Source organism: Chelonia mydas, chromosome 3 (genome assembly GCF_015237465.2).
Source record: "Chelonia mydas isolate rCheMyd1 chromosome 3, rCheMyd1.pri.v2, whole genome shotgun sequence".
Classification (NCBI taxonomy): domain Eukaryota; kingdom Metazoa; phylum Chordata; order Testudines; family Cheloniidae; genus Chelonia; species Chelonia mydas.
Window position 1 is genome coordinate 124,937,116 of NC_057851.1, and position 24,783 is coordinate 124,961,898.

The following is a 24,783-nucleotide window of genomic DNA, read 5'->3' on the forward strand; positions in this document are numbered from 1 at the left end:
CAATTTCTTCTCCATAAAAAACACGTCTATGAAAAAAGAAATCTTTGAAGTTATTTTGTTCTACAGCGTTTAGTATAGAGAAAATATTGAACACATTACCCCACCATACACTGTACAAAGTTTGGCTTCTAGCTTCACATCAGTCCAGTCATTAAAGGGTGGATTACCTCCTCCATGTTAACCTCTGACTTACATTACCATTGAAGTCCTTCAAATGCAGAACAAAATATGGATAAACCCTTATAGAGAGTGTTGAAATTTTTTTATCGGTAAATGTTGATTTCACTATACACACACAAACTGATAAAAAATAATTCCATCAATAATGGAAATTTACACAGGCAAAGTAATAAAAATGGTGCTTAAGAACTTAAGTTTGATTTAATGATATTTACTTTATATATTTTGACGTTATGTTGACAATTCGTGTTTTTACAGTTATAAAGTTTGAACTTTTTGAATCTTAACATGTCATTAATTATTTTCTGACACCTCATAATTTCCTGCAACTGTGAAAATTTAAATCAATAAAAATAAAAAATGTTTAATATTCATAATTTGGTGCAACTGTGAAAATGCAAATAGAAAAAAAGCTTAAAAATAAACCGGTATTATCCATCAAAACTATACAAAACTAAAAATTGAATTATGCAAAGCCTACTTATAGAAAAGGCCCTGATTCTGCAAGGTCTTAAGCATGTGTGCATATTTCTTTACTCATGGTAGTCCCATTGACAGGTTTCAGAGTAGCAGTCGTGTTAGTCTGTATTCGCAAAAAGGAGTACTTGTGGCACCTTAGAGACTAACCAATTTATTTGAGCATAAGCTTTCGTGAGCTAACAGCTCACTTCATCGGATCCAATGAAGTGAACTGTAGCTCACGAACGCATATGCTCAAATAAATTGGTTAGTCTCTAAGGTGCCACAAGTACTCCTTTTCTTTTAGTCCCACTGAGTTCTCTGGGACCACTCACATGTGCAAAGTTATTGTGTGTGTTAGCATTTACAGAATAAGAAGCTTATATATATATATTTACATTTACACTAACACAGCTACCCCCTCATACTTGACCCATTGCTTAAGTGTTTACTGGATTGGAGCCCAAGTTTATTAAGCTTGAAGAAGCCAGTTGTTACCATGTCCAGGTGAAATTTCCATTCTGATGCCTTGTCTATGTAAGAAGTATTTGCTTTGTGGCAGGGGTGAACGTAGCCTCCTGATTCAATGCATGCACTATACTAAACTGAAGAGGGGATACTGACCACCCACATCAGCACCCTCTGCCCAACACCACAACACTAATGGGGAGGGGAAGTCCTGGGTGAGAGGAGGCAGGGGGCTTGAAGAGTGAGACAGCACTACACTTGTCCAGTAGCAGCAGCTCCTGTCCCACAGGGCTGGGCATGGCTCCCTGCTCTGGGCATTGTGACCTGGTACATGGTCACAGCCTCATGGGACAAGAGCCAGCACTAAGGGCGATTTCTACGGGTACAATTGAACTCATGAACCCTGATACTAAAGCTACCCTTGCTTTGTAGTCAAAGGCATTAACTACAACCTTGAAATGCCTGATGGCTTGGTAATGTAACAGAAAATTAAACATGATCTATATTATTTTGAAAACAAATACTATTTATTTTCTTTTGAATCATTATGTTTGAACAATATCAATGAAATAATAGCAGATTTGAGTCACTGTTAGGTTAATAATGTTAGCAGTTCTAACATTCTGTATAAGTACTTTGCAAATTTTGTCTTAGCCATTCTTTTCAATATATATATATGTATTGTTGTCATTAACTGTCAATTACATATCCATCTCCGAAGATTTTAGGTTGTCACTGAATGGATTTTACAGCTCTTCTGGCTTTGTTGTCATTACAAACCAGTCCGATGAAATGAAAAAAGTCATTGAATCCAATAAATACAATATATCAGCCTCCAGACTAAGGATTATAAAACAGCTGAAGATTTGTAATTTGGGGTCCATCCTGGTATCAGTGAAGTCAATGACAACACTCCTACTGACTTCAACAGGAGCAGGATTGGGACCTTAAATGGAATGTTCCAAACTTCAAAGTACAAAAACGAGAGTTTAACAGGCATAAGAAAAAACAGCTGGCTACAGTGGGGAAAATGTATTTAATCTAAGAAAAGATGTTAAAAATAAGCCACATTACAATGGCTTTCCTCACTACTAGATCTCTGAAGAGATTCTTGCTGTGGAATTTGATGAATATGACAACTTAGAGTAAATCCAATGTTACTTTTCTGTTTCAGAGTCACCTCAAAGAGCAGAATATTTCCCTTTTATGAATGGAATTGTCACGTGTAATTTGTTGGAACCCATTCTTTAGAATGTGCGAGGTCCCATTCAGCACCTTGCAAAATGTGTTCTTTGTACCTGTCATAAATTCATAAACACAGCAGATGTATACAGTATGCACTCACCCATATACATTTTTAAAAAAATTATAGAAAAGAATTGGTAAAATTTGTTTAAATGTATGTGAATTTCAATGTATCAACTGTTTTTAACTTAACAAAGGAAGTGTTCTAAAATAACTGTAACTTTATGAAGATTTTTGAACAATTATACAGAGTATTGTGATGACCGTTAACAGAGGTTGCTTTTAGAGAACTACTCATAATAACAAGCCATTATCAAAGCCAATGAAACAAAGGATTCTGTTTCACATTTAGCTGAAACCCAGTTGTCCCTTGCAACATCCCAGACCCATCTGCTGGACATCTATGGGGTAGAAAAGAACAAAGTACTAATAAATTGTTTTAAGGAATTTTTTCAGATTAGAACTTTACAATGAACATGTAGCATTATATAGGTGCAGCTAGTTTATATTAATTTATTAAAAATAATAAGAATGTATATAAAACTGCAAATTAAAGGGAGTTTGAATGTTTTATTATCATTTATTAAATGCATTTTATTTTCTTTTAGAGAAAATATACTTTAAGAGCTCTGAAAATCTGGTAGCCAAAAAATGTTGTCCAGTGATTTTCCTTATCACTTTTAAAATATCTACTGAAACATACACTAGGGCTAAATCTGTAATACTTACTCAGGCAAACCTCTTGTGTCCTCTTCACACTGACCAGCAGTGTTAGTCAGCCATGGTGAGGTATACATGCTGCCGTCCTTTAAGTAAGACAGAGCAGCCGAGCTTCCTCTGCACCTCAGAGCTCCAAGGGGTAGCTCACCCTAAAGCAATGCAGATCTGGACCACCCTGAATGTGGTAGTATGCCCAAGAGGCACAATAGGGCCCCACACATCTAACTCAGTTTGTGAAAATATTATGAGTAAATTAATCTGTCTACTCACTTTTATTGCCTGACCAGTCTTTTGCACGATTAGGACTGTTACTACATATTTATAGCGATCAAAGCCCATGTCCTTGACAGCTCTTAATATTTCTTCTGAGATTGAATTACACAAGAAGACACTAGTCGCACCATTATACTTGGTTTTTTGAAGTCTCTGCTATCAAAAGAGTTTTAAAAAATTGTAATCTCCATCCTAACAAGCTTTTGTATAAACAAATCTTACTTTTAGCTACAAAGAAAAAGGAAGTAAACTACTGGAATGTTTGTACGCAATAGATGACGTCCCCAAATAAAAAGTTAATCATTTTTACTGTGAAACACTTTATCTGTCAAAATATTGAAATATTTCTCTTTAAAACATTTTTAACAAATCTTAGCTTTCTTTGAAATGAACAGAAGTGTACTTTTTTCCTTTTGACTCAGTTTCATGGAAAATAGCCTAGGGAGCATCTAGTCTGCATATCCACCACGTCTCCTGCATTGCAGAGCCAATGGGATTAGTTCTTAGTTTTCATGGTAAATAGTACAATTTCCCTGCTCTTTGGCAACTATAGACTGTATCAGTAGATTCTCCAGAACAGAGTCCCTCACTCCATTTAACCTGATTTCATATACGGCAATCAGACTGTTGTTAATAACACCAGAGGGACTCCACCAGGAATACTTTGCTCTCATGTCATGAAATGTCACCCGAACCAATTAAGGGAATAAAATTAAAAAAATCCATAATTTCCTATTTATTTTATTTTGGATAGTTCTCTGACCCATTTTAATCTATCAACAGAAAAGAGATCCAATCCCATAAAGAGCTGAAAACCCTCAACTTCCACCTTCACTGCTGGTGCTCAGCAAGCACTCTGCAAAAGACATGACAACACTCTGCAACAAGCACTCTGCAAAAGACATTCAATATCTTACAATTTAGAGCCTGTGATGAGCATGTGGACAGACTTAGGGATATGCTTAACTTTATAGTAACTTTGTAGTAACCCCATGGCTGTCTTTGAGGGACTGGGGCCTAACATTTACACTAAAATTAAGTATCTTACATACAGACAATTTAAACAAAAAGTATTACTCTACCGTTAGTATAAGTTGAGCTTTGTTTCTTACTAAATGAGCCTGGAATTTCCTATATGGCTCCATTTTGTACGTATTGGCATATTTTATTTTTGCCATGCTAGTCTTCAATGTAAATATTTCACTTTTCCCAAACTCTGCAAACGATTCCCCATCCACTGGTTCCATACCGTGAACTTCATGGCTTGAATTTCTCATTCTGTCTTTTAAGATCTGTGCATGCTTTTTAAAACAAAAGAAAAAATAAAGCTTAGTATCATTCTTTGGTATTTGATTGTTGAAAGTCTTCTGACACTTCAAAATGGTATCGCTAGAGGGAAAGACTTGAATTTTATTTGAGATCATCTTAGCAGATATCTGAAAAAAAACTAGACTGTTAATTGTTCACCTCCGTTATGGATAATTGAGGAGTGTGCTAGTTATCTCATGTTCTTTCTGGGAAAAGGGCCAAAGTTTATACCCTCTCACCTAAGCTCTGATTCTGCTCCCCCTGAAGTCTATGCAAATTTTGAAGCTGACTTCAGTGCAGGCAGAATTGGGCACTCAGAGCACTCAGGGGAGAAGAAACCCTCAATCAATCTGCCAATAAATCCTTTTCACTATCTTTCAAAAGTGTTGGAAAGCATAATCCCAGCCATTTATCCAAACACCTGTGTTACCAGTAGAAAATTTTCAGTACTGGTACTGATGTTGTATACAATACCAGTATAATAAATGTTATTACTGATTTGTTTATTGATCGATCTTTTGTGTGGTTATATTCTGAAAAACTACTATACAAACTGCACTGCAGAGATGCATATTTGTTGTGTCTCAATGACTTCCAGATAAAATTAGCTCAATTTTAAGCAGAAATGTTTTTTTTTTTCTATTTGCAAGAACTAAAAAGTCAGTTTTGGATCTGTGGCGTTCTGTGCCTGAAGCAGCACCCTGGAACCCCCATATTCACCACTGTCATATAATTATGTTTTGTACAAAGTATACCTTGTGAGGTATCATTGTAAAAGTGATCTGTTGAACATGAATATCCTGTTAGATTGTAAGTGGTACCATTGTATGGGAAGTTACGAAGTTTTGTTATATGTGTTACTGAAATATGTTGCAAGGTTGGGCACACCCATAACCAGCCTTTCAAGTACAACAGAGCAGCCAGACATTGATGATGGCCCATTAAGGGGAATCCACAATCACAAGGACTACCCTAGGAACTGTATACAATGGAGACCTCTCAGAGAGAGCACATAGGCAATGGAGACTGTTTGACTTGTCATAACAAAGGATCTTTCCAGTAAACTGGAAGAAATTATACAAGAGGGGAAGTGACATCATCACTTGGCTTCACTCCTTCCCACAACTCAACATCTGGAAACACATCTGGAGGACAAAGACTGAACTAGGGAGGTGGTCCCAGGATGGAAAGGACAATCCCAGCTTGTGTATTAAGGAACTATACCAATAGGGTGAGACACTGCTTGATTCAAATCCTGTCTAGTTTATAGAACTCAGATTGCGATTTTACTTTTATTTCTTAGGTAACCAACTTTGATCTGTACGCTTATAACTTATAATCACTGAGATTTATTAACTACAGAAAGATAGATTTTGTTTTATATTTTACCTTAAACAGTGTGTTTTGGTTGAAATGCTTGAAAAATCTGCACAGTGTACAATGTGGAAAGCATGTTCTCTCCACATTGAGCGAGGGGCGAATGGGTAATAAACTTACACTGGTCAGGCTTCTGACCAGTGCAGGACAAGACAGCCCTGAGGTCCTAGGCTGGGGAGCTGGGGGAATTGGCCAGAGCCTCTCTATTGTTAGTTCATGAGTGGCTACGAGAAGCATTCATGTTACTTAGCTGGGTGCATCCCTGCTTGTGGATGGCTGTGTAAGTGCAGCACCTGGTGAGGTTTGCAGCTTGTCACAGCATCACAGTGTGACAGGGAGCCCAGGCTGGTGCCAGAGGGCTCAGAGATACCCAAGTTCCAGGTTGCACCCCAGGGAACCCATTACAGGATCTGAAAGTGAAGCAGTGATCATTTTTGTTTGTTCATCTTTATGATTCATAAAGATTCTGCACAGCCAAATTCTGCCCTCAGTCACGCTATTATAATGTCATTATCTTCAATAGTAACTGAGAGCAGAATTTGGCATTGCAGTTGAAACTTAAGTAATCGTACTAACGATGCAGAGACAAAACGGAATCAAAATCAGTCTCCCAGAGGTCTGTTGACTTTGCAGTTCTACCAGGAGTCAAAAGTAGCATAAACATACTTTTGTCACTATAATGAATGCATATGATCCTATATACCCAGTGATAAAGCAGATTTGTTGGGTAGGAAAGTGACATTTCCCCAGCCATGATTAGAGTGGATCCTCCTTGTGCAGGTCTCACCTCTCCTACCCAGAAGGTGGGTCTGCTGCCACTATGGTACCAACCCCCAATCCTATGGAGATACAGACATAAAGACATGGGTTTGGGATCTGTTCTGAGGAGGTGGTAGGGAACAGGGAGTGGGCTGCCCCATGATGGATGCGGTCCAGAGGGGGACACATCATCCCCAGACTAACCCCTTGTAAATTCCTTAGGAAATGTAATTATGAGTAGTATTTGTATTGCAGTAGCACCTAGGACCCTTCTGTCACAGACCAGGGCCCCTATTGAGCTAGGAGCTGTACAAACAGAGAACAAAAAGACAGTCCCCATCCTAAAGAACTTACAATCAAAATATAAAAAAAGACAAGAGAATACACACAAACAGGGAGCATAAGGAATCAATAACACAGTAACAGTGGGCAGGATAGGCAGTGGTCTCAACACCCCAGCTAACCATTTTTGTAGGGATCATGACAAAGGAGAGTTTTAAGGAGGGATTTTATGGAGGACAATGAGGTAGCTTTACAGATGTTTAAGGGGAGTTCCCCCCAAAATTTGTATAGCCTGGAACTACATTACCTTTCCCACAAAGCCCTATCCAAAGTGTGGAGCTTGTTTTAAGAGGAACATGAGGCAGCCACAGCCAAGGAGAAGAAGGTGGAGTGCCCAGGGAGACAAAGTTCACACTGAGGCACAAGGTCTTCATGCTGATGACCCTGACCTCCCACTGATTTTTTAACATCGGTGTGGACCCACAAGACTCAAAAAGTTTAGTAGCAGACCCTGCATCTTATTCAGTGAGTGAGAAGTTGCTGATTAAACAAAATGGAAAATTTTCCACAAGGGGAAACTCAAGTTTTCTTCTCCCTTTATTCCCTTCAGGGATTTTATTGTGGAAGGGAGCAATCCATCCCTAAACATTAATTCATACTGCAGGGAAACAAGCTTTTGAGCTTCCACCAACAGAGGTCCAATAAAAGATGACAGCTCACCCACCTTGTCTCTCTAATATCCTGGGAGTGACACGGCTACAACACTGCATACAATTTATAGGGCAATAATTTTAGACTTCCTAATCTCTGTGTTGTCATATTCTATTAGTTTTGTAAAAAAAAACAAAACATGAACCGAAATAGTATTAGTTATAGTAGTTATCTGTGTAACTGACAGGAGATTCCGTTGCCTAAAAAAGAGAACTGGACATTACGTTCATCCAGTGGGTGCCATGAAACCAAAGTTCAATGGGCTCAGCTGTAAACAATGTCCTTCCATTTACTAATCTGAACTTTTTTCCAGCAGCACTTTAAGCCACCAAAACCCAATACACATGTATCTCCAAAAATGTAAATGTGGATATATGCATTTATTTGAGTATATCTTAAATTATAACTAGTGGTCTTGGAATGGTAAAGTCAAGGAGTTATATTCAAGGGGTGTGGGATTGGAGAATAGCTGTTGAAATGAAGTCCAGTTGCTCGGCTGTGGAGCAGAATGCCTGATCGACCCACTTGGCATGAGCACAGATTCACCACTGCTGCTGAGGGGGGCACCCTGGCCCTGAGACCCAAGGAACCTTATAAGGACCCATTAGAACAGCTAGCACAATGTGGAGATCTCAAGGCAACTACATATTCTTCACTGGGAGAAAAGCCGAACAATCCTCTTTGAAAATCTGGAAACTATTGGGTTAGAAAAATCTGATCTGTCCTGGGCTGATGGATGACTTGCTGAGATCGCTCCTAATGGACCCTCTGGGAAACCAGAGAAGACTTGAGGATTTCAGATGTAACAGGTATTATAAAATATCCTGTATCCTAGCTTCTGTTGCAGGTACAGCATGGGGAATAGACCAGATTGAAAACCGCTTCCACTTGGCTAAATAAACAGATACAGCAGAAACCAATCTGCTGTTATGCAATATTTCCTGAACTGCCAATGAACAATCTTTATCTGCCTAATATAGCCCCTCAATATCCATGCTGTGAGATGCAGGCTATCCAGTTCTGGGTATAATAACTGACTGTTGTTGGGAAAGTAGATCTGGAAATGAAGGCAGGGTCCATGGAGGTCAAATAGAGGCCGTGAAGGTCTGAGAACCCAGCACTGTCACAACCGTGCTGGAGCTATAAGAATTATTTTGGTATGGTCTTGTTTTAATTTGAAAAAATCACCTGTGTGATGAGAGGAATGGGGAGAAATATGTACAGGAGGCTTGGCCCCCACTGAAGGAGAAAAGCAGGGGTCAAAAAGCCTGGGCTGTGACCCACTTGACACTAAAACTCATGGCATTTCCTGTTGTCTTTTGTTGCAAATAGTCTGACTGATTGGATACGCCAGGCATGAAAGATGTTTCTGAGCGCACTGTTCTTCAGAGACCACTCATGGTTTTGGGAAATCTCCTCCTGAGATGATCAGCCAAGAGGTCCTGGGAGCCTAGTAAGTGGGAGGCAATAAGAGTAATATCATCCTTGATGCATAAGTCCCATTATTTCACAGCTTCTTGACAAAGTTGACTGGATCTTGCTCCTGCCTGTCTGTTCAGGCAGTACATCATAGCTGTACTGTCAGTCAGAATCTGAACTGACAGTCCCTTAATGTGAGGGAGAAAAGTGCGACAGGCCTTGTGAATTGCCTGAAGTTCGAGCACATTGATGTGAAGGGTCACCTCTTGTTCCGTCCATAAAGCTTGGGTTAGTAAATCCTCCAGGAGAGCACCCCACCCTATCAGTGATGCATTGGTGATATATGTTTTGGATGCAAAGGGACAAAAGAATGGAATGCCCCTGCACACATTGTTCTGATCCATCCATCATTCCAAAGATGTCAGGCCCAAAACAGATACACAGAAACATGTCTAAGGGATAGCTGATCAGCCAATAGACTGACTTCGGCAGCCCCTGGTGGCTGCACAGGCACCGCCTGGCATATTAGGTCAGGTGTATAGACTCCAGCACTACCCTCACACATCTGGTGAATACTTATGGGCCGATGACAAGCAAAAAGGAAGTCTTTTATCAGAAATCTTAGAAACTTCCTGTGACTTGGAAAAACCGACACATGGAAGTAGGTACCTGTAACAGGGTGGCTTAGCCTGGGGCTAAGCCAACCTGATTACAGAATGGGCCCCACTTGAGAGGAATCAGGTGATTCTTACAGTAAAAGGAGCCAGGCTTAAGTAGCGATAAAGTCCAGATGGGGAACAGAGCTGCAGGAAGATTCCTATAGAGGCAGGATGCTCAGAGCTGTAAGTTGCAATGTAAGGGGGAAAGCTCAGAAAATTGCTACTATATCAGTAGAGACTGCAGTGATCAAGAAAGGCTCCAGCAGGGCCCTGAATCAACAGGGTAAAAGGTCTTCAGGCAGGGAGAGAGACTGGAAAAGCTCTCCATGCAGGGAGGCCTGGGGGAGACTCTGCTCAAACAGGACAGAGGCTGAGAAATAGCCCCGGAGAAGGCAGAAGGTTCTATTTTTGTGTTAAGACATTTTAGTTTGGGACAACTGTGACCCAAACTAAAGTCTGTGAACTAGTCAGAGGGCTGAGTCACTGGACAAGCGACGAGGCAGAAAACGACCACGGTGCCAGAGAGACCATCGATAGGGGTATTAGTCTAGTGAAGAGCTGCTACTCCACACCTAGTCACGACGGGGTGCCTACCACTGAATAAACTCTCTTACATTGTCCTATAAATCGAGGGCAGCAAACCAGCCATTATGACCTAAGGAAGGAATAATCAATGCTAGAGAGACCATGTGAAATCTTATGTATTTTTATGGACTTATTGAGATTCTGACGATCTAGAATGGGTCTCAGATCGCCCTTCGACTTGGGAATGGGCAAGAATCGTGAAGAAAAATCCTATCCCCAACACTGAAGGGGAACTTCTTCTATAGCTTCCAAACAGACCAAAGCATGAACTTTCTGAAGAAGCACTGATTAGCGAGAAGAGTCCCTGAAAAAAGACGCGGTGTGTGCAGAGGAGTGAGGATGGAGAAAAGAAAGAAACTGGATGGAATATCCCAGGTCCCTCAATGCTTAGGACCCACTTGTCCATAGTTATGGATTCTCAAGCACTGAGGAAATGGAATAATGTGTCCCCAAATAGGGGACTAAGGGGATGGGGGGAGATCAACAACAACTGCATTGCTGTTCTCAAAGAGGAAGTCAAATGGACTGTTTCCCCATACTTATTGAGAATGATTGTCTATGCAATGCTTGAGTTAGATAATCTCCTTAGTTGAGAATTGTGCTTTGTCTTTGAAAAGTCTGTGTCTTATGGTAAAAATGCTGTCTATAATAGTTTCTGTTCCTGCTGTTGAGCCCTGTACTGATGTCTCCTAGGGGCTAGAATATATATTGCTAATGAGCTAAGGGCAGCTTGTGAGTCCTCAAATGAATGTAAGGTCTCATCTGTTTTGTCCAAAAAAAGGGACAACCATCAAAAGGAAAGTCTTCGATATGGATATTCAACAAACTAGCTATTCCCAGAACGCTCTCCTCATTGTTATTGCAGAGGCCATCACTCTAGAAAAAGCTGCACCAAGCACAGCCTGGAGAGATGCCCTGGTCACAGTGTAACCTTCTGGCAGGAAAGCCTTAAATTCCTCCCTAAAATTTTCAGATAATTTTTCAATAAACTTAGACATTGCATCTCAGCTTACAAAGTCATATTTAGCTAAAACCACCCGCTGATTTGCTATGAACATTTGAAGAGAGGAGGAGGTGGAGTAAATTTTTCTCCAAAGTAAATCAAGTCTCCTGGGTTCTTTCTCTTTGGGAGTTGACTTAAGTCTCCCTGGTCATGATTTCTCATTGGCAGCCATCATTACTACAGAGTGAAATGCAGAATGAGAATAAAAACGCTCAAGTCTTTGTATTTATCCATGCACATAGCTATAGAGGCTAAGAAGGCTGGTGTATGCCATAAAGGGGGGGGGGGGGGGCGGCACTGTGTAAGCACTTCAGAAGATGGGCAGTGCTTAAAGCCCAGAGAGCACAACGGTAGCAACAGTGCCTAGCACTGAAACTGAAACAATAAACCAACAACTAATTGGTACTAATGGCCAACTATTAAAGGGAAAGGGAAAGCTAAACTAGCTAACTATGCAAATGAAAAAAACAGCAAGGTAAACTATGTGGGAAGCTCCAAATCAGGCCACAGGCGGTGAGAAGAACCTGAGGGGGGCAGGGTGCTGCTGCCCTTATATAGCCTCAGGAGGGACCACTAAGATGTGCAGGGGCATATGCATTCCAGACAGTACTACTGCAGAAAACTCTCCAGCTGTTGTGTGCTGGGCATGCATACACCTGAGTGAAATACATGTGTGCAACATATTTTGAAGAAGAGTTTTATCAAATTGGGTTGCTATTCTGAAAACACATTTTTATAGTAAAACTCAATTTTTAACATGTTCGAAAAAGACTATTTTGAGATCAATTTTGCAGTTTCCTCAGTCGCTAGCTTCAATTTCAGGTTGCAGGGATAGTTTAGGGCAGGAAGAGTCATCAGCTGCTTAATCAGGCAGCAGAATGGAACAAGCACCTGAGCAGAAAGTGTCCCAGCTGCTAGGCTGCGATGCTAAAAGGTGAATGAAAATTTCTAAGAATATGGAGGACATACAGATATGCTGAAGAGATTAAGTACTTTCAAAAGATCTATAAAGATGTCCAGTCAGGGGCTCACAAAAACTTTTATTTCAGTCATTGGAGAGAGGAAAGGATAGGAGACATCTAGGATGATAAGCTCAAAAACAAAGAAAGCCATGCAGATTCTTCTCTGAGAAGTCACTTACACAAATCAGTGCTGTCTACAGTGAGGACATTTTCTAAAAATCTCCCACTATTGCTCACACCAGTTCCAAAATTAGCAATATTGAAAGTCCTAGTGTAGACAGGTCAGAGAGGTCTTCAATGACATGTTAATTAGATATCCTCTGAGTAGGTTACACGAGGCAATGTTAAAAATATCAGTGGCAGCCAGCAGCCTGTCTAGACCAAGGCTCCCAACAATGCTAATACCAATTGAACTGAAATTGTTATAAATTCTCCTTATGCTGAAAGGGCCATTGAATGAGGAGGCAAACCTAGGTTTTTTAAAGATCTCTGATCATGGACCAGTTTTACTAAGTCTTATCTTTATCATTCTCTGAACCAAAAACCTTTCAATGGTCATAAATAAGTCTACTAGTAGTTTTTAGTAATGCAATTACTAATACCATTTTACTTCATATTTGTTGTACTTTTGGCATTGTAAATAGTGTTAGTAAATGTTACAGCAATCATTTTCTCTGATTGCATTATATTTTAAGTGTGGTCCTTTTCAGAGCATCTCTCAAAAGTACATGGCCCAATTTAGAATCAGTCCAGTGTTGTGTATGGAGCTATTCTGACCTCATTGGCTGGGAAAATAGAATCACCTCAGGAATCAGATCCCTGAGCACAGAGAACTTTTGTTCCAAGACAAGCCAGTGACACTGTACCATTGTGAAGTAAACGTGAAGATCTATGGAAGATTCATGCTTCAAGGGTAAGTACTGAATGAAGTTGGTACTGAGGTGCTTAAGAGAGAAGCTTGCAGCATTGTTAACTTTTATGATTTTTTTTTTCTTGAGTAACAGGATTTCAGAGGGTTCTGGAGCCTGTCTTGTAATGATACTAGATCATCCAGCTCCCTCATGAAGTTCAGTTCTGCCGGAAGCCCAGAGAGTTTCTTGCCTATGGCTTGCTATTCTCACAGGAAGGAGAAAAGAACCCAGCAGTTCATCACAATTCTGCTCCCTTCACCTGTGAGAAATAGACAGAATGGTGCCTCTACACCTCTTCCCACTCTCCACTATAACACCTGGCCTAGGAAGGGGCAGAAGGGTAAGGACCATCCCGGAGCTGGCCCCATCCCAGCATGAGAAGTGGAATCCTGTTGCACTCCCGAAGCCTGGGAGAGGGTGTGAATTACCCTAGGAAGAGCAGAGATGAGGCCGGGGGGTGGTACAGAACTGATGGGAGGACTGAGTGACAGTATTAATTTCTGGGCAGGAGACAGACGGACATGGGAGTGAGAGTTCCTGCAGCATGGGCCAAAATCACCCCATATATTTGGGACAGTGCGCAACACTAACAGTTACACACACACTCTGGGGATGCGTAGAGAGAGTTTAAAAAAATCAAAAGACAGACCACAAAACCAGACAATATAATATTTTTATGTCATCATTTCCGAAAGCCAATCTTGTGATTTTGTGGGGGGGCAGCCACCCTAGATGCCAACTTCAAGTGGTACCAAGCTGCTGTGCTGCTTCCTTCCCCTTTTGCTCTGCTGCTGTGGGGGGAAGGACGAAGGCAGTGTTTTCTTCCCTGGTTTGGAAAATGACTAGGGCCTCTCCTGAGTGAGGTACAACCTGATGCAAGAGTATGTGTCAAGTCCCAGATAGCCGCGATATAGCAGGAGAGGGATTAGTGTGAAGGGTCTTATAAAAGACTAGGTTTTGATGAACACGGATCAAGCAGAGCAGACATCTTATGGAGCTGAACCATTGCGACCAGGAGCCAAGCACAAACCATGAGTAGTAATGAGTCTCGGAGGAGCATCTAAATTAAGAACAGAAGGTGCAGTGGACCAGCCTGCACACCAGCCAGCAGGAAACAGGGGGTCTGGACCTCAGGGTGTAGTGACCCCTGCCCCAGCCCAGGCCTGCTCCCTGCCGCATGGAGGCACCGATGACATTTTGCAGAGCCGGAAGCAAGCTGGGCAGACAGGCTGGTGCGCTCTAAATGGAGAAGCCACCCCAATGGGCTCGTGCTGAAACCTCAGCTTCCCGCCCCCTCTGCACTCAGAGGCAGGAGACGCCCATTGACTCCCTCGTCTCTCGCCCCTCCCCCCCAAGAGGCTATGCGCAACTGATATTCACTCAGAGCGCGGGGACCTGCTCCACAGGTGCCCGACCCGCCGCTCCTGTCCAAGCGCGTGCATGAGTCCCCTCCCAACCCAACATGGCCCAGCTCCCCACTCCGCGCCTGCGCACTGCTCACGCTGTCTTTCTCGAACATGCTTAAACGCCGCTCCCCCTTCCCACCCGAGAGAAGTCTCGACGCCCTCGCGTGTTTGTCCATGGCTTCCGCCCTGACGTGTCGCGTCCCGCCCCTGCGACGAAGGAGACCGGGCTCGGTGCCTTCCCCCAACCGCCACTCAACGGCAGCTACAACTACGGCGTCCCAGCTTCGCGCTGCGCACCCCTCCCTCACTCGGCAGCACCACGGTGAGGCTTTCCCGCACGTGCCGTGATGTCGTCATTGGCTGCGGACGGCAAAGCGTCACCGGTTGCGTGCGACGGCAGGGGAGGAAGGCGGAAGTAAGCGAGGTAACTGCGCGCGGTGCCTGCTTGGAGCGTTGGTCCCGCGCGAGCTGGGGCGGGCGGTGCCTCCGCCCTGGATGTCCCGAGCGGGGGAGGGAAGCTGAAACACAGCGACGAGCCCTTTCCCGGCGGGGCGGGTAACGTGCTTCACGCCCCTGCCCCCGATCTCTTGGGTGGCCCCGGCCAGAGTCAGCCACTGTCAGCCTCGCTGCCCCCCGAGGGGGCTGGGCCTGGAGCTCTGCCTGGGATTGGATGCAGGCGGGAGCCCCGGCCGGGGTAACGGCTCCTGCTTCCATGAAACCGCCGCTGCGCTCAGCCCCGCTGCCCGGTTAACCGCATCTATGGGGAGGGAGCTCTGTGTGGCACGGACCACAAGGGTGCTGCGCCGCGCCGCCACCTCGCTCCCTGGGACGAGGATCCCCTCGGGGGTGCGTTTCTTAGCTGGTGGTTAACGCGTTTTTTCAGCGCTCTGTGGGTGTCAGTGAAACAGACATTAGACTCCTTGAGACACTGACAGTCTAACCCCTAGGATCTGTCGCACTGGGATATCTCCGTGATTCTTAAACGGGGCTAGTTTGAGACATAGCAGCTCCTGACTGAGTGAGGCGCATATGTCACTTCAAGGAAAGTGGACTTTGATTTATATTATTAAATACTACATTAAAGTGAGCATAGGGAGCATCTTTCATTTTTAAAAAAACTTGAATAAAAGGTGCGCAGAAAAAATGCACAATGTAAAATGCTGTCCAATACACTTTTTAACCATGTGTCATCTAGTAGTACAGAAAGTTAATGTTTCAGAAAAAAAACATACTGCCACTGGGTAGGTTGCTTCTCAATTTACTATATGTTTACAGAGTGCTTCTGGGAATTTTGGTGCGGTCAGTTAGATCCTTATAATGAAGGATTCTGTCCTTCTCCAAGGAAGTGGTCCTTTTATTTCTTCCTCACTTACTTTAAGGAATGAGCCACTCTTAGAACAACACATCTTTGGAGGGTCTGTTGTCTGTTTGGCTGTCCTTCCTTAGATTCAGCTGGACATTCAGTGGCACTGGTGGAAGGCCCAGTAAAGTTGGCATGACTGGGATAAAGCGACCACTCCCTACTGCTTTACCGGTATATCTTCACTGCAGAGTGATTTGCGCCCAGGGCATGGCTATACTTGCAGATGTAGAGCACTTTGAGTTAAACCCGCCTTCGGAGAGCGCAGTAAGGAAAGCGCTGCAGCCTGTCCACACTGACAGGCACAAGCACACTGGCATGGCCACATTTGCGGCACTTGCAGCGGCATTGGGAGTGGTGCATTATGGGCAGCTATCCCACAGAGCACCTCTTCCCATTCTGGCACTGTGGCTTGTGGGAAGGGGGCGGGAGGTGCAGGGCATTCTGGGTCCTGTCCCAACGCCCCATGATGCATCGGTTCACATCCCAGCAATCCCTGTGTTTCCGTCCACATTTGGAGCCATCTTTCAACGTTTTTTGTACTGTGTGCTCTGTCTTCCCTTTCGGTTTGCGGGAATGGAGCCCGAACTGCTGAGGGGTATGCTGACGAGTCTCGCCAGCACGTCACGTTTGGCAGTCGAGTTATTCCTTATGATCCAAAGTAACAGTGAGGGTTCCGACGATGATATCGACTTGAGTAACGCATATGACACGAGTTTGCCTGTGGCATTCACGGACATGCTCAGCACCGTGGAATGCCGCTTTTGGGCTCGGGAAACAAGCACGGAGTAGTGGGTATCACATTGTCATACAAGTCTGGGATGACGAGCAGTGGCTGCAGAACTTTTGGATGAGAAAAGCCACTTTCATGGGACTGTGTGAGGAGCTCACCCCCACCCTGCAGCGCAAGGACATGAGATTGAGAACTGCCCTGATGGTGGAGAAGCGGGTAGCTATTGCAATCTGGAAGCTGGCAACTACAGACAGCTACTCATTGGTCGCTAACCAGTTTGGAGTGGGGAAGTCGACCGTTGGAATCGTGTTGATGCAAGTTTGCAGGGCCATTAATTGCATCCTGCTCAGAAGAATCGTCACTCTGGGTAACGTACATGACATTGTGGATGGCTTTGCACAAATGGGTTTCCCTAACTGCAGAGGGTGATAGATGGCGAGCACATTCCAATTCTGGCACCAGCCCACTTAGCCTCCAAGTACGTTAATCGGAAGGGGTATTGCTCTATGGTTCTCCCGGCACTTGTGGATCACCGTGGGTGTTTCATTGACATTAATGCAGGCTGGCCCGGAAAGGTGCATGATGCACACATCTTTCGGAACACTGGCCTGTTCAGGAAGCTGCAAGGCGGGATTTTTTCCCCAGACCAGAAGATCACCGTAGGGGAAGTTGAAATGCCCATTGTGATCCTCGGAGACCTCGTTTACCCTTTAATGCCGTGGCTCATGAAACCCTACACAGGGAGCCTTGACAGCAGCAAGGAGTGGTTCAACAACAGGCTGAGCCAGTGAAGAATGACTGTGGAGTGTGCTTTGGGCCATTTAAAGGGTCGCTGGCGCTCTCTATATGGTCCTGGTCGATGACAGCATCCCTGCAGTTATGCATGCTGTACCCTCCATAACATTTGTGAAGGGAAGGGTGAACGATTCACTCAGGCATAGAGGTCGGAGGCTCAACACCTCGAGGCTGAATTTGAACAGCCAGAGAGAGCAGGGCTATTAGAGGGGCCCAGTGCAGGGCTGCAAGGATTAGGGATGTCTTGAGGGAGCAATTTGAGGCTGAAAGCCACCAGTAATGTGTGGTGCCCTGCACGCGAGTGAAGTGCAGTGGTTCCAATGGTAGTAGGAATCTGTGTTTGCTACGCTGACTTGCCTGTTTCTTTCCTGAGCTAAGGTATCTTTTACTTTATGCAATAATAAAGAATGTTTTCAAAGCCAAAAAATCCATTTATTGAAAAGAAACACAACTGCTTGGGAAACAGAAAGGGCAAGGGGGTGGGGAATGGTACAATCACAGATTTGCGTGTGTCCTGTTATCATACTCGGCCTTCCTGTCTGCAGTGCTGTGCAATGAGTGCTGCGCTTCAGGATGGCTATACTGCATGGTGGTTGAGTGCAGAGGGTAAGGGTCTTTGGGCATGGCTACACTGGAAACTTCAAAGTGCTGTTGCGGGAGCTCTCCTGCAGCAGCGCTTTGAGGCGCGAGTGTGGTCGCGCGTGAGCACTGGGAGAGAGCTCTCCCAGCGCTCCTGGTAATCCACCTCCACCAGGGGATTAGCTCCGTGCATTGGGAGCTGTGGTGCTCGGAGCCTGTTTTCACTAGCGCTTTAAAGCGCTCGGATTTGCTGCGCTCAGGGGGGTGATTTTTCACACCCCTGAACCAGCAAGTTAGAGCACTATAAAATGTAAGTGTAGCCAAGCCCGTAGTTTTCAGTGCTGGTAGATGAAGCTACAGGTGTTGGAGGCAGCCAGTGGTGGTAAGAACCCGGATGTTGGGGAAAGTGGGTTGGAGGTGACATGGGGGCACAAGGGAAAGAGTTTTGGGACAAGGGCTGCAGGGGGGGTCGGGCACGGTAGTGTTCCACCTGCATGGCTATGAGCGCCTGGATCAAGTCCGCTTGGCACTCCATTATGCTTATCAGACGATCCGTGCTTTGTTGGTGGAGCACCGCGCTTTTGTGCCAGCGCTCCTCATTCTGCTGGCGGATCCTCCTTTCACTGTCCCACCACTCCTGCACTTTTTGATTTTCATTACTTGAATGCTGCATTACTTCATGCAACATGTCTTCCTCGCTTCTATGTGGCCTTTTTCTGATTCTTTGGAGTCTTTCGGCCGGTGATAACACGGACAGCTGAGATCTCAAGGTTGCATCTGTAAAGGCAAAATGCAACACTTAACAGAGGCAGCATGGTTCACACCAGACAGAGCAATGATTCCCCCGTACTTAAGGCAAGCACAGTATACACAATAGCCCATCCCAAAGCGAACGCACATCACCCACAGGAGCCCCAAAATAGTGAGTAAGCACAGGGTCAGGCGTGACTGATCGTTTCACGGCTGTACTGTCCTCTGGGTTTCTGTGCCTTGGGGAGAGCCAACAGCGGCAGGGGGCCCCTATACTGAACACTGTCCCCACATTTTCCACAGGAGTTCATCCTGGAAGATATGTCGCTGCTGAAGGTGACCTGGGAAGCAAGGGAGGGTCTTCTACTGCAATGAGGATTCCGCCCTGGCCCATATGCAGCTTGCCTGTGTGCAGCAATGGTCCCCCTGTCCGCGGCACTGTGCCGTGAGGGGCAAGTTAGCCTTACTGAGACACAGACCACAGTGGCTCTCCCGAGAAACCTGTGCAAATGCATTGCCCAAGTTCTGGATGAGACCTTTGAAGAGATCACTGATGTCGATTATCACGATCTGAGAGAGCACATCAATGCCCTATTCTGCATCTAGGCATGCATGCCGCCCTAACCCTCCTCACCCCAAGAGCCCACACCAAATAACTTTCTTTCCAAAATAAAAGCCGCTTACCGGGAACCTCCTCTGGTGTTTGTCCTTCCCCAAGCACCAGCTGCCACGACTGGCTACCTCCTCCTGGCTTGAGAACAGCTCCTGGCTGCATGCATCGAGGGATTCCGGGGTATCTTCCTCTGCCTCAGCACCCTCACTCCCGCTTTGCTGCTGCTGCTCCTCCTCCTCCCACCTTGTTGAACTGGGCTCTGAAGTGTCCATTGTGATACTCAGAGTGGAGGTGGGGTCGGCCCCAAATATCACGTCCAGCTCTTTGTAGAAACGGCAGGTCGTGGGGGCAGCACTGGAGCGGCTGTTTGCCTCGCAGGCTTTGCAGTAGGCATTCTGCAGCTCCTTCACTTTAATCCTGCACTGCAGTGTGTCCGGTCATGGCCCCTTTCCATCATGTCCCTTGATATCTGCCCGAAGGTATCATAATTCCTATGGCTGGGCGCAGCTGAGCGCAGCTGGGACTGGAGAGCTTCCTCCCCCCAAACACTGATGAGGTCCAGCACCTCGCCATTGCTCCATACTGGGGATCGCCTGGCTCGTGGAGGCATGGTAACCTGGAAAGATTCACTGAGAGAACTCCACGCCTGGCTGAGCAAACAGGAAGGGCATTTTCAAAATTCCCAGAGAATTTAAAGGGTGGGTCTGATGGTCACCTGAGGGCGGGGCAGTAGAGTTCAAAGTGATGACCAGAGTGGCTAGAACAGGCATTGTGGGACACTTCTGGAGGCCAATCAGAGCACAGTAACAGACCAGGGCATCCACACTGGTGCTGCGGCGCTCCAGCGTGGGCGCACAAAACATTATTCCACTCGCCAAGGTGGAGTACCAGGAGCGGACCAGCCGCGGAGTCAGTGCGCTCTATGTGCCTTGCCAGTGTGGCCGGGTGGTGAGCAAGTGGGCCCAGGGCTCCTTTAATGCTCTGTAACTTGCAAGTGTAGCCAAGCCCCCAATTTACCCTAACCTGTGCGTGAACATCACTATTGCACAGCTATGCCCAAATTACTGTGTCCTCGCTGTTTCTGGACTTGCCTGTGTGTGTGTCAGCAGCATATGCTATCGTTCTTTGTAACAAGGTGCTCTAGAATTCTTTCCCAGTCAGTTGTGGGACAACTTGTCTATCCTTTGGGGAAACTGTGGGAAAGCATTGGAGAATTAGCAGCACTAGTGTGATTTTGCTTGTCTTCACTGTAAAAGTGTGTGGGTTTCAGACAGAGTTAAAGTAGAACTTGAACTCTAACCCAGCTGTGCTAGCTAGCTGGGGAAGAAAGCACCTCCAAACTCAGGTAAAAAGTTCTTGTGTATGAACCGTAACGGCATTGGGTTAAAACTTAGGTAAGAGCAAGGGTTAACTCTGGGATGAATATATTGGGTATATGCTGGGACAGAGGGCTGAAGAAAGAAGAAAAGAGCAGAAGTTTTTCTTGGCAAGCGCACACATGAGAGTGAACAAAAGTACTTTCAACAAGGTGGGAGGTGTTTACAGGCTACTTGCTGCCTTTGCCCTAAACTTTGTCTACAGAGGAGCGGAGAGAAAATAACTTCCTAAACATCTAGAGCAAAGCCTGGAGCCACAAATAAACTTGCGTCAATTCCTTACTCTTTGCTTATGAGGTAGGAATTTTTATTCGATACTTCCCTTCTGGCCATAATACGTGAAATTCCCATACTAGTTTCAAGTACTAAAAGTCTGGACTTTGAGGAGCCATCTATCCAAAACTATTCTCCAGACATGAAAGAACCCTCTATACAAGACTAAAGTGGACTCTTTACTGTTGAAAATACGTGCAGAAAATGGTTCAGCCTGGTAACTTTTATTGCCTGGCTCTCTAGGAGAAAAATATAATGAAGTTAGTATACAGCATAGAAACTTCTATCACCTGTGTGTGTGTTTCCTATTGATTTACTAATTGTAATTAAATTCTCAAACAATATATGTAAAACAGCGTGTGGTAATATTTTTGTATGTTTAATTTTTATAATTAATAAATATTTTAAAGTCTGTCACCCCTATTCCCAAATAAAATCAAATGTTTGCCACATTTCCCTCTGATTTAGTTAGAATTATAGGAATTGCCATGTTGGATTAGACTAATGGTCCATCTAGGCCAGTATCCTGTCTCTGAGAGTGGCCAGCAGCAGATGCCGAAGAGGAAAAAAAAAAAAAAAAGCCAGTACCCCCAATAAGCAGATGTGGAATAATCGGTGTGATGTTGCACCCCATAATGCTTTATGGAAATATGCTTGTGAGTGTAAATATGACATAACTGGAATATGTTTTATATGTTTTATGCTAGATAAGTCATGTAACATATCTTTTCAAAAGTTATGTTCTTCTGCATGTATTCATCCTATTCATATGCATGTATCATTTTTATGTCTGAAGTTATGAGCTTTGGCTCTGTGCTTGTATTTTAAGTGTTTGCAGTAGAGAGCACCTAAGGCAGATTTGGTCAACATAGTGTGAAGGGGTTATTCAAGTAAATGCAAGTACTTGGTTAACAATAGACCTTGATAGACACCAGTCCACATCTGAGCTTTCGGTTTGGCCTGTAGACAACTAAGTCATGCATGGTCATGTGACTTGCCCATGTGATTCCAGAACTCCATGTTGAGCTGTGATTCTACACAGGGGGAGAGGCGGGGTTTCACGCACAAGAGAGAAACTATATAAACCCCTGGATATCCCTCCATTTTGTCTTCAGCTGGCTCAAGAGTTAGCCTCTCCATCCCCAAAGGATACCTGAAAGAAACTGGAACAAAGGACAGTAACTACAGGGGTGTGAGTGATTGCTGGACCCAGACTAGAAGGAGGCTAGTCTGTAAAAGAACATCTCTGAGGGTGAGATTTCATCTATAATCACTTTCTTACTGTATTAGGCTTAGACTTGCGTGTTTTATTTTATTTTGCTTGGTAATTCACTTTGTTCTGTCTATTGCTTGGAACCACTTAAAGCTACTTTTTGTATTTAATAAAATCACTTTTTACTTATTAATTAACCCAGAGTATGTATTAATACCTGGGGAGGCAAACAGCTCTGCATATCTCTCTATCAGTGTTATAGAGGGTGAACAATTTATGAGTTTACCCTGTATAAGCTTTATACAGGGTAAAATGGATTTACTTAGAGTTTGGACCCCATTGAGATTTGGGTATCTGAGTGCTGGAGAGAGGAACACTTCTTAAGATGTTTTCAGTTAAGCCCGCAGCTTGTGGGGGACGTGGCTCAGCCCTGGGTGTGTTTGTAGCAGGGTAGCGTGTCTGGCACAACAAGGCAGGGTACTGAAGTCCCAAGCTGGCAGGGAAAATGAGTTTAGAGGTAGTCTCAGCATATTGGCTTAGAGGTAGTCTCAGTACATCAGGTGGCAGTTCCTAAGCGGGTTTCTGTGACCCAACCCATCACAATCGGTCCCCAGGAAAGTCTCATCCTAATAGCAAGAGAGCAGTTTAAAACATGAACTATGAGATTTTAATCCCTTCTAGAACTGTTTGCAATAACTGTTATAACTCGGTATTCTTATTATCAATCTTTCTTAAGGCCAAACATTTAGTAAGAGTCAATATCCCGTGACAATGAGTTCCACAATCTAATTATCAGTTTTGAATTTGCCACCTTTCACTTTCAGGAATGTTTCCTTTTGGTAGTGGGGTCTTTCTCACGTAGCTCCTAGTTAGTAGTTTCTCACCACTACTAATTATATATTTTTATCAGACCCACTTTTGTTCATTTCCTTGCTAAAGGAAATTATCTTAATCTTTTCAGTGTCTTCATAGGAGAGTTTTTCTATGCCTCTGATTATAGAGTCATTGAGTTTAAGCCCAGAATGGACCACCAGATTGTATTAATAATCTAGTCTGACCTGCACATCACAGGGCACTAAACCCAATCCACTTATCCTTGCATTGAGCCCAGTAACCAGGATTAGACTAACATATTACAGAATCCTGTAAGGTCTGTTAGTTCAAATATTTCCTTCCAATGTACATTGAAATTCATCTATCATCACGTTGCCCGTTTACCCAGTATGGTGAAGTCCCTCTGAAGTTCCTCAGTCGTCTCTGGACTTTAACTCTGTGTTATCTGCAGACTTTGCTTTCTCACTCCTTATTCCCCCTTTCCCACATAATTTAATGCATATATTAACCAACACTAGACCTAATATGGAAACTTGGTAAACTACTGGTGTGATGAAAATTGGCCATTTGTCTGCTTGGTTTTTTGTCTTGGTCATTTTTCATCCATGACAATACTATTTTTCTGAGTCCATGACTCGTTTCTTTAGTAGCATCTTGTGAGAGACCTTGTCAAAGGCCTTCTGAAAGCCTAATTAAAATACTCCTATTTTTGTAGCAAGTAGGGAAACTGTCGGTTGATATGTGGGGGATGGTAAGAAGGTATTTAGTAATGGCAGTCTTGGGGTTTTTTTTTTTCTTTCTTTCTTGTGATGAGCCTACTAAGAGAGAGATTGTGTGCTTGGATTTGAATTTGGATTAAAAACATCCGTTGTTTTTTTTTTTAAGCTTGTGGTGTTTAGAACTTAAGATAGGCACAAGATGTATCTAAATAAATGTCACAAGTGAATCCATCTGTCTTCAGGTAAAACCTAAATGCATGTGGGTTACTTGTGGGTAGACATTTGGATATTTACTACTTCATTTCCCATCATACTGCTCATTTTTCATAGTTCAGTGCACTCTTCAAAAAAAAGTTTCAGCACTTTCATTGTTAATTTTAAACTTACCGGTAATTGGATTTATACTTCTGCTTTGGAATAATTTCACTTTTCTGTTTATAGTGGTTTGGAAGCTATTTATGCATAGAATTTGTTATTCCCTTTGCTCACTGTGGAGCATGTAAATTCTGCAAGACACTTTTTTATTTTCTCAAAGGAACTTCAGGGCCTATGGTTTCACCCTTTGTAAACAATGCTTCAAGCAGTATTAATTCCCACAGAAATCCAGGAGGTAAGCAGGAGATGTTGAAATGGATGGTTGTTCTTTTCTTTATTCTCCTTTCTTCACACCTTACAGAAGAGAGATCCCATTCAGGAATTCTATTTTGAAGTGTGAGAAGATGATGCAAATACACTATTTCTTCTTTCTCCTTCTACACCCTCACCATCCTGTGTTGTTCTGCTCATTTAGGTTGCTCTCACATATGTGGTG

At 43.8% G+C, this 24,783-nt stretch overlaps 2 protein-coding genes across 13 annotated transcripts in view; one reads left to right on the plus strand and one right to left on the minus strand.

Annotated features, from left to right (window-relative positions):
- Positions 1 to 2,553: 2,553 nt before the first annotated feature.
- DYNLT2 (dynein light chain Tctex-type 2) lies at positions 2,554 to 14,978 on the minus strand. 5 transcript variants are annotated; one of them, XM_007071066.3, is made up of 4 exons: positions 14,823 to 14,943; positions 4,428 to 4,646; positions 3,343 to 3,501; positions 2,554 to 2,753 (listed from the first exon to the last, which is right to left on the minus strand). In XM_007071066.3, the coding sequence occupies exons 1-4, from the start codon at positions 14,901 to 14,903 to the stop codon at positions 2,643 to 2,645; spliced, it is 570 nt and encodes a 189-aa protein (XP_007071128.1). In that variant the 5' UTR covers positions 14,904 to 14,943; the 3' UTR covers positions 2,554 to 2,642. The 5 variants fall into 5 exon arrangements, 3 of the variants coding, with proteins under 3 accessions (XP_007071128.1, XP_037751118.1, XP_037751117.1); XR_006289682.1 differs by having other exon boundaries at positions 3,082 to 4,646; positions 14,867 to 14,978; XM_037895190.2 differs by having other exon boundaries at positions 2,554 to 3,501.
- An 11-nt stretch (positions 14,979 to 14,989) lies between these two features.
- ERMARD (ER membrane associated RNA degradation) overlaps positions 14,990 to 24,783 on the plus strand; it is a 32,354-nt gene continuing 22,560 nt past the window's right edge. Inside the window, exons 1-2 of one of the 8 annotated variants that reach the window (XM_043543245.1) lie at positions 15,032 to 15,151; positions 24,414 to 24,582. In XM_043543245.1, coding sequence (XP_043399180.1) covers positions 24,544 to 24,582 — 39 coding nt within the window. In that variant the 5' untranslated portion in view covers positions 15,032 to 15,151; positions 24,414 to 24,543. Of the gene's footprint in view, positions 15,152 to 22,324; positions 22,459 to 24,413; positions 24,583 to 24,783 lie in introns of those variants that run through there. The other 7 variants (XM_043543242.1, XM_043543246.1, XM_037895186.2 and 4 more) reach the window with 7 other exon arrangements.